Source organism: Syngnathus leptorhynchus, chromosome 16 (assembly GCF_054491065.1).
Source record: "Syngnathus leptorhynchus isolate UIUO chromosome 16, UIUO_Slep, whole genome shotgun sequence".
Classification (NCBI taxonomy): domain Eukaryota; kingdom Metazoa; phylum Chordata; class Actinopteri; order Syngnathiformes; family Syngnathidae; genus Syngnathus; species Syngnathus leptorhynchus.
Genome location: NC_141210.1, coordinates 177,494 through 190,079, shown reverse-complemented (window position 1 = coordinate 190,079; position 12,586 = coordinate 177,494). Strand labels below are relative to the sequence as shown.

Here is a 12,586-nt window from a genome sequence, read left to right as displayed (position 1 = left end):
TTTTGCAACCGTCATTCTCCATCCGTCTCATGAAGACACTTGGGCCGTATTAGAATGTTGGCAAGAAATATTTTCCTTTAATTCATGTTTATCTGCTTGAAGGTGACAAGTCATCAAAAGGCAGTGATGAGTAAGTAACAAAATCTGGAGTCATGTACCGTGAGTGACAGTGATCAGATTTGAACAACAAAAAGAAAGTCTTTGTACAGGTAGGTTTGATCAAATCAAAAACAAAAAGTGTCCTCAAAATGTTCCGGTGCTCATCCTACTTTTGTAAACGTGTCACAACAACATGGCACGGAATGGAATGGAGTCAATACTTTCCCTCAGTGCTGCTTGAAGAAGGGGTGAGCGAGGGCCGCGGCGGCCGAGATGCGTCTGCTCGGCGCGAAGGTCAAACATTGCTGCACGTGAACAAAATGGATGCTCAAGCTGGGCAAAATGGCAATCTCATTCTTTCAGATTTACTTGACCAAAGTCCCATGATTAGCGCTTGGCTCCTAGGAAATGCAAGTGACTGACATGATTCCAATTTGTGCTTTTGTAAAGCGGCGGCGGCGGCGGTTCCTTAACAACCTAAGCTTTCATCAACTCACCAGAAGGAGGTCTCTCCCATACGGGTCCGTGCAGAACAGCAGGCGGGGACTGGGATTCTTGGGGCCATAGTTGAGCGAGTAGCTGACGGGGCTGTTGTCGGGCCATTCGTCCTCGCTCGGCAAACCGATCAACCTACCACGGTCGACGGCCGTGAGCGCGTTTTGGGCGAGAAGACTAACATTTCCGGCTCAATACTCACTCAAAGATCATTTGCAGCTGCTGCGCCTCGCTGATTCCGTTGAAGAGCGGCCTGCGGGACCAACGTCTGTCTCGTCAACGTGTCCTTTTCGTGTCGCGAGCGACGTGCTTACTTGAGCGAGAAGAGCTCGGCGAAGATGCACCCCGCGCTCCACACGTCCACGGATGTCATGTAAGAGGATTTGAGCAGTACTTCCGGAGCTCGATACCACAAGGTGACAACCTGCAAAGGCAAATGAGACCCCTTGTTTGGGTTTTTTTTTTCTTTCTTTCTTTCTTTCTTTCTTTCTTTCTTTCTTTCTTTCTTTCTATTTCTTTCTTTCTTTCTTTCTTTCTTTCTTTCTTTCTATTTCTTTCTTTCTTTCTTTCTTTCTTTCTTTCTTTCTTTCGTACGTACGTACATTTGGCGAGAGGGCGGTGTTAAAGGTGTACAAGCGAGACATGCCGAAGTCAGCGATCTTGACCAGGCCGCAGCTGCTGACCAGGATGTTGGCCGGTTTGAGGTCGCGGTGCAGCACCATATTGACGTGTAGAAAGTCCAGGCCTTGCATCACCTGCAGCATCAACAACTGGACGCAGAGAATCTTCACTTTTAGTTCTTTGAGCACACGAGTGTCAAATATCGACCATTTGCTTCATGTTTGCAGCTGTTGGAGAACAGCACTCTCTGCTGGAATTTCAGGACCATCACCAACATTTCAATTCCGCTCCACTTTCTTATCATTCTTACCTTAATGATGTCCCGGCTAAGTCCAGACGGAGGGGCTTTGGACAAATAAGTGGACAGGTCCTGGTCGATGTACTCCAACACCAAAGTGAGGTCCAACACGTTGGCCGCCAGCGTGGCCGTCACGTCTAACAACCTGCAACGAGAGGATTCGTACGTAAATATTCCGTTGGATTGATAGTTACGTGGACAGAGTTACTTGGCACCCAGATGCCAAAAGATGGCAGCAAAGCAATACTTTTACTGCTTTAGCATGAAAATTGCAAATGAAGTGGGTAAAACAACAACAACAACAACAACAACAACAGTCAATGTCAAAATGTAGTCATTGGATAAAAAGGTCTCAACAACAGTCAATGTCAAAATGTAGTCATTGGATAAAAAGGTCTCACGTGCTCTTACTTGACAACGTTGGTGTGTTGGAAGTACTTCATCCTATCCAGCAGGGCAACCTCACGGAGGATATAGGGAGGGATGCCGTTGTGGTCTGGCGATGACTCGCCGCAGAAGTGGAACTTCTTCACTGCGAGGAGTCGCCCTTCCTCGCCCACTGCCCTGGCCTTGTACACCTTGCCGAAGGAGCCCTGGCCAATCTCTGCCAGTAGCTCATAGAGCAGCGAACCTGCGACAACCTCCATCACCTTGCAGAGCAGTTGGAGAAAAGGCACGAGTCATTCGTACAATAACGATAATCATAATAACTGGAAGCTGGCTGTCAATTGTGCCAAAGGGGACTATGTCATAAAGGTTGTGCCAAAAGGTTGCCCCAACCTAACTGTTACATGGCTACATTTTGTCCTATGAGCTAAGTTTCCCAATGATAAACACCTGAGAAGAAAAGGCAGCAAAGAGATATTCATTTGCCAATGCTATTCCAATTGTTATGCAAATACATACACCCAAAAGTCATTCGACCGAGAAAGGCAATCCCCTTGATTCTTGGCTAAGTGTAAAAACGTTCTCTCGACTTTACCCCATTCAACATGGCGGTGACGTCTGAAAATACCTTTCATGATAAGCTATTATTGAGTGAAAAATACCCATTTTAATCAAGATAGCAAAGTACACGAAGCAAGTCACGTGACGCGCTAATGAGACTCCATACCAATTAGCAGGTTAGCCTACGGGATGTATTTACTTGACAATACAGTAGAGTACATGAAGTTACTGCTTACTTTACCGAAAGGGATGATTTCAAATATCTTGCTTCAGTGTCGCTGAAGGTCCAGACAAATAGGACAGGCTCTCCTCCAAAATAAGTGTGCGACTAAATTAGAAAAGCTAAATGTTAAAGCCAGCCGTCGACGTGTTCGTGCACCAATGCGCGCTGTGTCGTCCACGCGCACCGCACTTCAGCTCGCCCGCCCGCCCGCGTTTTGTCGGCATTCACTTCCCGTACTCAAAATTGAAAGTGTCTTCAAAAAGCAAACTACATTCAGAAAAACAGTTCATGAGAGGTAGTTTTTCTACGGTGCCATATCAATACACACTGACAATCAATCTTGGCGCAATACAAAATGGCTTCATGTCTTCATTTTGAACGCGGTCGTTGAAAATATTTATTCAGTTGGTACACATAGTACAAAACAAAACAGAGACCGGTTCAGTACCGAGATGACCAGACGAGAGCTCTATTGTCATGAAAAGGAGGATATGATACAATCTCGATATTTTACACAGGATACGTATGTTGAGGTCTATTTTTCAAATATCGAATCAATTCAAGGCACTGTCGATAGCATCTTTAGAGAGGAATTTGTTGTTTCTGCGTCGGAGGCATCAGCCAAGGAAAAAGCAGCAGTGATTACACCCCTTTAAGCTTGGTGTTGACAAACTTGGTCTTCTTGGCCAGGGCGACGGCGTCCAGGTGCAGGTTGCGACGGAGGATGGCCGAGCCGCAGGTGAGCGCGCCGGCCAGCGCGCCGGCAAAGCCGCACAAAAACACGTCCTGACCTACGACAGACGCATAGCCTCCGGTGTGAATGGAGACGATTGGACATTGAAATAGGGGTGGGAGCACCTGTCAAGTAGAGGTTCTTGAACGGCGTCTGGGGCCTCACGTTGGCGCTGAGCTCCGGGCTGAAGCGCTCCATGCCGTGGTCTGCCCCGTAGATCTCGCCTTTGGGGGCGCCGATATAGTGAGCGTTGGTGATGGGCGTGCCTGCGTCGATATATTCCACCTGCGCCCGAGCGAGCGAGCGAGCGGCAAAAGTTGATTTGTCTGTATTTCGGCCTGATGAGGCCGATATCCGGTGTCTTTTGGCCCGTTGCAGGGCTCATATAGAAGAAAGCAAAAACCCCAAAGATTACCTTGTCCTTTGTGATTTGGGGAAAGATATCCAGCACCACTTGCAGGGCCGTCTCAATGAAAGCTCGCTTTAACTCCTTGTAGTCGGACGCCCGGTTGGTCACTTTGTCGTCCTTCCACTCCTCGAACCAGTCGTAATTGGCGAAGCTGACCAGACTCAAGGTGGACTTACCTACCGTACCGCGTCAAAGCCAAAACAATCAATGGCTCACACGCTGCTGCTGCTGCTGCTGCTGGACCAGATCTTAAGCCTACTACCTGGTGACCTCTCCTCCCAGGTAGGATCCTTAGCAGACGGAGAGGCGACAAACAGGACGGGGATCTTTTTCGACGACTCCTCTCTGCTGCCGTCCCTGTATTTGATCACCCTGAGGAAGAAAAGGGCAAACAAGCGAGACACAATGACTTGTGACGGATGAGCCTGAATTGCAATACTCGAGAGCTTGAAAGCGGAGTAGCCCTTTTACGCCCAAAACGAGCGCGGACACGATTAGCCTTTGCTTTTTACTGTGCTGACGAGGCCGTTGCTTAGCCAGTCCTTTTGCGGGATGCGCTAGCCAGTATTAAGCTAACGCGAGCAGACTTTTGCACCTTGTTGAACCTTTGACGACAGTTCCCGGACGTAGTTTCTACGGCTCCACTTACAGTTGGTCCAAATTGTTCTCCGAAAAGATCCAGTAGTTGTCAGCTTTGAGGCCCAGCTCCTCCTTGGTGCCGTCGAGTCCCACAAAGATACTAAGGCCACCTGCTCCGTGCTTCATCATGCTCAATTGCCTCTGGATTGCTAGCAAAAGAAAAGCAAAGCAAAGAATAATAGACAGATGCGGTCGAGATTGACGGCTGCCCGTTCCTTATTACCTGGCACGGCTTGGAGCTCTTTGGGCAGCAGCGTCTGGTAGGTGTTGAAGATACCCGCGTTGGAGATAACAACGGGCGCACGGATATGTACCTCCTCCTGGCCCTTCATGACACTCACACCTGGCGGAGCCGTAGCCACGGATATTTAAAAGCAAACGGAAGCGACGCAATTTCTCCACGGCGACTCGACGCACCGCACGCTTCCCTCGCGTGGTTGAATAGGATGCGGTTCACGGGCGCTCGCACCAAAACGCCGCCCCCCGCCTTCTCGATGATGGGGATCATGTGGTAGGCGATCTCGCTGGCGCCGCCCTTCGGGTACCAGGCTCCGTTCAGGTAGTGAATGGCCAGCAGGCTGTGCATGGCGAAGCTGGCCTCTTTTGGCATATTACCTGCACGCGCGGGGACGGAGAAAGTCAAGGACACGGACGGGCAGGAGACTTCTCCGGTCGGTCGGTCGGTCGGTCGGTCGGTCAGTGGCATCAAAGCTAACACGAGTCTACCGTAGGTGCCAAAGATGTAGGAGAAGACGGCCCTGAGGTCCTCGTTCTCCGTCAGCTCGTTGACGACTTGGGTGAGGCTGCGGTTTGCCATTTTGTAGAAGGGCGACAGATATTTGACCACGCCGCTGCGGACCAGCAGCTCGGCCAAGAAAGCTGGCAAATACTTGAGCAAGGCCATGAACCAGATGCCTCTGGCCGTCTTCTACAGAGAGATCAAAGTCAAAGCAAGTCCTACTAACGTCGGCCACGATTTTGACCGGTGCGTATCATTTGAGTATTCGTATCTGCTCCCACCCCGGTCTTCTTACCTTGACAAGTCGCATGTACTCGTCAATGGCCGCCTCCTCGCCCGGGAAACACTTCTTCAGCTCCTCGGGGAAGCGTGTGCGCCCGCTGTAGATAGGGTAGCGGCGGCGCTTCTCTGGCGGCCCAATAACAACGTGGTCAAATGGGTTCTCCAGGGGCTCCCACTGCAGCTGCCCGTTGGTCATCTGGTCCAGCATGCAACGGAAGGGCTTGTGGTCCTGCAGGTCGCCGACGTAGTGGATTCCTACGGCGGACAACGCCTTGCGGATGGATCCGTTCCGGTCATCATAACACAAGTCAACCATCTCCATTGTTCTTCTTACCGACATCAAATTCGAAAGCCTTCTCGGTGAACGTGTGGCAGCATCCGCCTGCCCGGTCGTGCTGCTCCAGAACCAGGACTTTCTTTCCCACTTTAGCCAGCAGCACGGCCAGGCCGAGCCCGCCGATGCCGCTCCCGATGACGACGGCGTCTAAATTGTCAGGAACTTTACTGGCCAGGAAGCCTGGACACATTAACAGATCATGCAGATAATGTCGTCAATATGGCATAGCGCACCTTGACCTGCGAGTAGCTACTGGGATTTTGGCAGGAACGCACAAAACCTGTAACCATTGGAATGAGACTCATCCGTGAATGACGAATGTGAAAAGTTTTTTTTACCTCCTATGGAAAACCGCAAGTGCGGGTGACGTAGGTGTCAGAGACGCGACGCGAGGCGACGCGAGGCGACGCTATCCACTAAAGCGGAATGCAGGTGGACAAGTCTGCAAGGCTTCTTTCGAACACTGCCGTGAAGTTAACAGATCTTGGAAATGAACTCAGTACCCTTAAAAGGACGTTATGTGCCCACCCATCACTAATCAAGTGCAAGCGTGCGTCCCTCCCTCTCCCAAACCAACCAAAACTAGTGCAGTAGAACAAAGGCGTGTCAATGAACCCAAATCAAATTGAACGAGTCAGGGCGGCTTTTTTTACTTCACTTGTTCGAGGACATCGGTTGTATGAAATGTGGAATGGACAAACTAAGTTCCTCGTGAGAGCAAAGGGTGCTTATATAACAAACGACAGATGCCACTCACCTTGTTTCAACACCTTATTTTTCTCTTTGCGGTTATGTACCATCGGCTTCAGGGGTTCTCGCGTGTCCGTACTAAAGGGATTCGAGCCGATAGTAGCGATATTTACAGCCACATATTTAAGAAAGCAAACAAGTAAGGCAACGCTAATAATCGCTAAAGTAAGCCACATTGTTGCGGTTCACTCCCTTCTACCGCTTGGCAGCGGCGGCGGCCCGACCCCGGTAGTGTTGAGAAGCGAGGAAGACCGCCCACAAAAGGGAAAAGTCATTCTTTTAGCAAATCAGAGCGCACCTTCAGGTTAAATCGACCAGTCACAAATCACTCACTTCCTCGTTGCCCAGGAAGAACGCCGCAACAGTCGACCTTTGTACAATCGCGGTTCTCTCCCACAAATTGAGTTTTCTTTTTTTTTTTAAATACGCTTGCACAGATATAACAACGACTATACATGACATAATAATCATTTCAAGTATGTTGTTTCCGACAAGAAAAAAACAAAAAAACAAGATCGCTTTCTGTAGATTTTATTTCTTGCTCCAAAAATGTCATCTACAGCTTCACTTGCAGTCATTGATTTGATTTAAATGATTGCAAAAAAGCTTTTTTTTTTTTTTAACCCATCCCCATTTTAGCTCTTTCACAACTGCCATTTAAAATGCGTGACGGCTTCTTTTCCCCACACATCCAAGCTTCTATTTAGATTTTTGAAACAGCATATTTGCAGTCGTTCTCTTACTATCTAGTAGGAAAATGCAACGCTTCAGCAAATAAGTCGTTGTATTAGTGAGCTTTAACAGCAGGTTTATTATTAACAAAGGTGTCAAAGTCTGGTGCAATCATAGCGTGGCATATCAGGCTAAAAGCCTTGCTCACCTTGTTTATGGCGATTCAGCTTGTTATCCTCTAGAATGACGCCTGGATGAGAACATTTGAGATGATCAAGCAGGAATGGGGTAAAAGCCCTTGCTATTATATCATGTTAGAATATTACCACATCATTAGCTTCCTATTTTAAAAGTCTTCATTTTAAATCTAGGTCAAATGTTACTTTGGGGGGGGCACTCCGAACATAAAAACAGTAGTGGTGTGCACGAGGGCACAAATTAGCAGTGGTGTTGTTGGTTATTTACATGTATGTTTGTTTTTCATAGTTGGATTGCAGTCATTCTTGCAGACTGTGTGTGTGTGTGTTGGTACAATCACCCTCCAATGTCAAATATTGGCTTTGATGTAACCGCAACAGCTTCAAAGTTCGCCTGAAATGAGGGGGGGGGGGGGGGGGGGTTCGCCCAGCCTAGCAGACATAGTGCAGGACCAAAAAGTTCAACAACAAAAAAAAAAAGAAAAGAAAAAGGAACCGGGCAGTAGTTTTCCTCTCGAAAGAGTCTTCATGCCCATCGGTCGGGTGGCGGGTGCGATGGTGCGGCCGCGGTGGTCTTGTTGTAACACTTTACGCCGGAGGGGATGGGCAGGGTGCGTCACTGCAGGACCAGGCCAACCTGAGGAGAAGAAGAAGAAGAAATGGGACGCCATTTGAGAGAAAGAGAAAAATGCAATTTGCCCTTCAAATACACCGAGCGTACCTTTTCCGAGCCCATGTTGGGACACTTCCAATTGTAAAGGTAATACTGTAGATTGCCGTCGCCGATGCCGAACTTGAGCTTCTCCAGGAAAGTCTTGTTTTCCATGAGGTCCAGTGCATTGAAGACGTCAAAACCTTTCTGCACGACAAAACGAAAAGAACAAGTCCACGCTTAGTCGACCGGTATGAAAAAAGGCCGAAGGAGACCTGGGTTCCTATTCCGCACCGATTTGGCCAGGATGAGGGCGTCGGACATGAGATCCAGCAGCAGGGTGGTGGTGTGGACGTTGTAGAAGGAATAGGCAGCTTTGAGAGTCCGATGCACCGGGTGATTCATGATGGTGGATGGCAGTGTGTAGAAGCTCAGGAAGTCCGTGACTTTACCCTCGTTCTGCCGGGGGAACAAATGCGCATACAAGGTTGCGCATTTCTGATACGATAGCTGACGATAACTCTAATGCCGCGCCGGCCGCTGCCACGACGACTGCGCCTCAACACCGCTGCCAGGAACTAACAGAGATTTGATGAATGAACTGTGATATTCTCCCGTTTGTTCCCTTTACCTCCACCAGGTACGTGTCGATGATATTGTCACGGGGCAGCAACCAGTGGGACACCTCGTCCTGGTTCATGACGGGCACCAGGTTGAACTGGCTTAGGTACTCGCGCAGGAGGCGACACACGGCCGGCACGTCCTTCTTGGTCATCGGCCGCAGCCCAGACGTCTTGGGGGCCTGCGAGGAAGCGCAGTGGGTGTTGGCTACGCAACTAAAGAATGGGGTCAAATGTCGCGCACCTCAGGCAGGCGGTACAGCTTCATGGTGCGCTGCATTGTCATGTTCCTGCTCAGGTGGGAGAACTTCACCTCGATCAGTTTGCGAGGGTTCAATGAACGATGCCAGTACCTGCACAGCAAAATGTTTGAATACTCCTTTTATTTCGACCTACCTACACCATCTAAACATCTATTCTCCTACGAGTTGAGTAGGGAATAAGAATGGAATGGTTCCAGACAGAGGCTTCACTAACCGGTCAGGGCCCCCACCTGCACGTGCCCACGGGCTTGGGCAGGACCACTCCGGCCGTGTACACCGCCTGGAAGATGCCCTGCATGTTGACGCGTCTGGTGATCTCCCGGATCAGGACCGGGGCCACTCGCTTGGCTCGGAGTTTCTTGTGGACGCACAGGAAGTTGATCTCCACCATTTTCTTTTCGCTAAGATAAAAAGGTCATAGAACGGCTCTTTGTATGACCGGGACGTTTGACTGTGCCGTGCCTTGGCGTGCGTGCGTGCGTACATGTCATAAATGCGGATGGTGGCGGGGATGGCGCTGATGAAGCCCACTAGCTTCTGGTTGGAATTCACCCTCACTCCGCAGTGCCACTGAGGTAGCCAGCCGGGGGGCCGCAGAGCCCTGTGGATGTGAGATAATGCCACCAATTTGTTCAAAACTCACCTCTCAAGCAGTGAGATTGGAGGGCCATCAAACGGGGTGAAAACACTCACCAGAGCAGGAAGTCGGGCGAGTAGTCAAACCGAAACATGTTGTCATCATCTTCCACATAGTTCTCATTGAGAAGAGTGTAGAGCTCCTTGAGCTGGTTGGGGTGGGGTGGGGTGGGGATAAACCGATTTTTGTTTTGGTTTTTTTTTGTTACATGCTTTTAAATTGACTGCGCTTTCACTCTATCTTGGAGATAGTAACGTGCATAGTGACAAGACAATTAAAACATGTTCGATTAAATCAAAAGGTAATGCTTTGCTGCTATCTTGTGGAGGAAGTGTGTAATTACATAGCCCTACTCCAAAAGGGGGCAATTTTGCCAATTTGGGTCTGGGTTTACATCCCACATCTTACCACAGCAGGGTTGCCCAGGTCCAGGGTGTCCCAACAGAAGCCTTGCGGGAGGCTGTAGGGCTCCTCACGGATGTGGTCCTTGTCAGGTTCGATGGAGCCGTGCGATGTCACAGTCTCACCTGGGTTCAAAAGACGGACGGGACAGCGGTTCGCTCCGGTTGGCACGTATTGCTGGTTTTGTTGGTGTCGCTCATACCTAGCTTGGGCACAGGCTGCGTATCCCAAAACTGATAGCTCCTCCGGCTGGCCTCCTCCATGGTCTTGGCGGGACCTTGGCCGATTGAGAAGAGTTCGATGGCCTTCTGGATCTCTTGCAGCTTGTCAGCGGGCAGCGAATTCACCTGCGAGACAGAAGACACGGCGAGTTTGAAAATCCACTGGTTGTTGTGCGCGCATTTGACATTTGCACAAATTGCGGCCGAGTCTGCAATTCCATAGCTCAAACAAGGACAAGTCAAATCAAAAGCAGCTGAGGGCAGAAAAGTATGTCCGAGCTGCGTTGGATTTCAACATTTGAATTGTTCGTGCCTTAGCGAGGGGGTCTTGAGAGCTTTCTGTGGGCGCGCCACTCTTTTTCTTCTTCTTCTGCTTCCTCTTCTTCTTTTTGGCACTGCTGTCGTCGCCCTGACCTCTGTCACTGGCACACAAACACAAATAAAAGAACCAATACGGAAATTCATTTCAAAATGTCACGGGACAAACGACAATATCTATTGATCGATATTTTCAATTATTATAGGAGTTGACCTGAACAGAAGTTCATGAATCTTTCAAAAGACCAATCTCCATGACTAAACGATAACAAAGCACTTCCCCCACCCACCCACCCCACGGCCCACTCCATTCTCTAGCTAAACTGGACTCATCTTCCGCCGTATGTCTAGCCCCACTTGCTGGCCAACGCACCCACTCATCCTTCTTCTTGTGTCCCCAAATTTACGCAGGATAATCTCATTATTGTCCGAGGGCGCACAGATGGCATGTCACGTGACCTTTGGAACGAACCACGCATAAATACACGCGTGCATATACAAAGGGGGTGTTTGCAGGGACAATGGACGACAAACAAAACGTTATGTGTGGGTTGTTCCGTGGGCTTCCGTGGTATATGTACAGGAAGGATTCATTGGATTGAATAGATTGTTCCACCATTTTAGGCCTCGACCATAAAGCTTGGGAAACACTGCAATTGTCATTCATCCACATTTGACCAACTAAAAAGAAAAGACAGGAATGCATTTGTATTGGCTTCCACGTCTTCATCCCCATTGAAACTATGAATTGACATTTCGTCTATGTAATACGGGTTGCTACATCATCGTTGGAAGGAAGATGGTGGTGATGAAAAGGCTGAAGTCTTTGTAGTGGTCTTCGTAGGGCGCAACGCAACAACTTTACGCTAGTTTCATGCCCTTCATTGTTCTTCATTTAGACTCGTTCAAAGAAACTCACAGACAAAAGGGTTTGACAGCTAGCTCGAGAAGCTAATTAGCACAACGTTAACGGTGCATCAGCGCAAACGCCATTATTGGATCAGACGCATGGTCATGAAAGTGAACTTTAAATGTGTCACTCGAGTCAAAGCTGTGTTGTTATTCCGTAGGCGCGCGAGAACTATTTATCCGTGTCGCTTAATAGCTTTATTTTCATTGAGACTGACTACAACGCCTTGCTAAGCGCCGGCCGGCTGGCCGGCCGCAAAGCTGACATAAGATCCCGCCCACTTTTACCTGCTGCGGACCAGTCACATCGCAGAGCAGTCAGCCAAAACGTCTCCCCAGCCAATGGCGTAAAAGTAAGTAGGCAGGACCTTTTTCACGGCTATTAGCTTTAGCATTAGAAGCTAATTACCAAAACGTCAACCGGGATCAGCGCAGACTCCTTGAGTTGACGACCTAAAATTCAGGGTGAAACGCGACGGAGTCAAAGGTGAGTTGTTGTTGTTTTGTATCTGCATAATGTGTGACTCTCCAATTTAATAGCTTTCTTTTTTTTAATAAAAGGAACTTTCGGCTGTGCATCGACCCTACTCCTCCATCATGACGTCACATGAAATGACTCCCACTCTTACGGTTCCCAACCAATCGAATCACAGAGCACTGGGGCAAACGTTCTCTCCAGCCAATGACATAAAGAAAGGCAAGAGGGCGGGACAGTCTCCACTAGCTTTTCCCTGACAAGCTCGCCGTGGCCAGCGTGCGCTCGCCTTAAACTTTATTCCGTGATCCCATGAATATTTTCTCACAACTCCGCGACGCCCGGCGAGCGGTCTTACCCATCGTCGAAGTGGTGCTCCTCATTTTCACAGTCGCTGCAGTGTCCGTGGTCCTCTACGTCTTCTTTCCCCGGCAGCGGTGCTGTCTCATTCTCATCCGCCATTTTCAACCAGGAAGCGAGACGACAGCGCGTCTGCGAGGTCTTTAAACGTCCCTCGTTGTGATTGGCCAGTTGGAGAAGACGTCAGCAACTCACTAATATGCATGTATTCATCGTTGAATGTCCTCTTGGGGGGGGTCGATCGATCGATCGATCGATCATCAGTATTTGCATGGCATTGATTTTCA

At 49.2% G+C, this 12,586-nt stretch overlaps 3 protein-coding genes across 7 annotated transcripts; all 3 read right to left on the bottom strand.

Moving 5' to 3' along the window:
- Window positions 1-49: 49 nt before the first annotated feature.
- cdk21 (cyclin-dependent kinase 21) lies at window positions 50-3,002 on the bottom strand. 4 transcript variants are annotated; one of them, XM_085934969.1, is made up of 8 exons: window positions 2,698-2,998; window positions 1,925-2,163; window positions 1,526-1,658; window positions 1,197-1,364; window positions 909-1,018; window positions 797-847; window positions 597-729; window positions 50-404 (listed from the first exon to the last, which is right to left on the bottom strand). In XM_085934969.1, the coding sequence occupies exons 2-8, from the start codon at window positions 2,158-2,160 to the stop codon at window positions 327-329; spliced, it is 909 nt and encodes a 302-aa protein (XP_085791095.1). In that variant the 5' UTR covers window positions 2,161-2,163; window positions 2,698-2,998; the 3' UTR covers window positions 50-326. The 4 variants fall into 4 exon arrangements, with proteins under 4 accessions (XP_085791095.1, XP_085791093.1, XP_085791096.1 ...); XM_085934967.1 differs by having other exon boundaries at window positions 2,703-2,997; XM_085934970.1 differs by lacking the exon at window positions 2,698-2,998 and adding an exon at window positions 2,420-2,624.
- Window positions 3,003-3,052: 50 nt separating this feature from the next.
- retsat.2 (retinol saturase, tandem duplicate 2) lies at window positions 3,053-6,833 on the bottom strand. Its single transcript, XM_085934964.1, has 11 exons — window positions 6,581-6,833; window positions 5,821-6,003; window positions 5,500-5,741; window positions 5,192-5,393; window positions 4,883-5,080; window positions 4,689-4,808; window positions 4,476-4,614; window positions 4,089-4,198; window positions 3,833-4,002; window positions 3,543-3,702; window positions 3,053-3,475 (listed from the first exon to the last, which is right to left on the bottom strand). The coding sequence occupies exons 1-11, from the start codon at window positions 6,747-6,749 to the stop codon at window positions 3,327-3,329; spliced, it is 1,842 nt and encodes a 613-aa protein (XP_085791090.1). The 5' UTR covers window positions 6,750-6,833; the 3' UTR covers window positions 3,053-3,326.
- Window positions 6,834-7,088: 255 nt separating this feature from the next.
- Window positions 7,089-12,458, bottom strand: nmt1a (N-myristoyltransferase 1a). 2 transcript variants are annotated; one of them, XM_085934965.1, is made up of 12 exons: window positions 12,298-12,458; window positions 10,551-10,653; window positions 10,219-10,363; window positions 10,023-10,141; window positions 9,671-9,762; window positions 9,462-9,578; window positions 9,208-9,378; window positions 8,959-9,067; window positions 8,726-8,896; window positions 8,389-8,553; window positions 8,164-8,301; window positions 7,089-8,079 (listed from the first exon to the last, which is right to left on the bottom strand). In XM_085934965.1, the coding sequence occupies exons 1-12, from the start codon at window positions 12,399-12,401 to the stop codon at window positions 8,059-8,061; spliced, it is 1,455 nt and encodes a 484-aa protein (XP_085791091.1). In that variant the 5' UTR covers window positions 12,402-12,458; the 3' UTR covers window positions 7,089-8,058. The 2 variants fall into 2 exon arrangements, with proteins under 2 accessions (XP_085791091.1, XP_085791092.1); XM_085934966.1 differs by having other exon boundaries at window positions 10,551-10,659; window positions 12,298-12,416.
- Window positions 12,459-12,586: the final 128 nt, after the last annotated feature.

Excerpts from the sequence above, each read along its gene's own strand:
- cdk21 (XM_085934969.1), bottom strand. The coding sequence starts at position 2,160 with ATGGAGGTTGTCGCAGGTTCGCTGCTCTATGAGCTACTGGCAGAGATT. Across the intron at positions 848-908 it reads GCCGAGCTCTTCTCGCTCAA|GCCGCTCTTCAACGGAATCA; the intron begins GTAAGCACGTCG and ends TTGGTCCCGCAG. Across the intron at positions 730-796 it reads CAGCTGCAAATGATCTTTGA|GTTGATCGGTTTGCCGAGCG; the intron begins GTGAGTATTGAG and ends CGACCGTGGTAG.
- retsat.2 (XM_085934964.1), bottom strand. The coding sequence starts at position 6,749 with ATGTGGCTTACTTTAGCGATTATTAGCGTTGCCTTACTTGTTTGCTTT. Across the intron at positions 4,199-4,475 it reads GAGAACAATTTGGACCAACT|GGTGATCAAATACAGGGACG; the intron begins GTAAGTGGAGCC and ends TTTCTTCCTCAG. Across the intron at positions 4,003-4,088 it reads CTGGGAGGAGAGGTCACCAG|GTAAGTCCACCTTGAGTCTG; the intron begins GTAGTAGGCTTA and ends GCGGTACGGTAG.
- nmt1a (XM_085934966.1), bottom strand. The coding sequence starts at position 12,401 with ATGGCGGATGAGAATGAGACAGCACCGCTGCCGGGGAAAGAAGACGTA. Across the intron at positions 10,364-10,550 it reads CTCAAGACCCCCTCGCTAAG|GTGAATTCGCTGCCCGCTGA; the intron begins GCACGAACAATT and ends TCTGTCTCGCAG. Across the intron at positions 8,080-8,163 it reads CCAACATGGGCTCGGAAAAG|GTTGGCCTGGTCCTGCAGTG; the intron begins GTACGCTCGGTG and ends TCTTCTCCTCAG.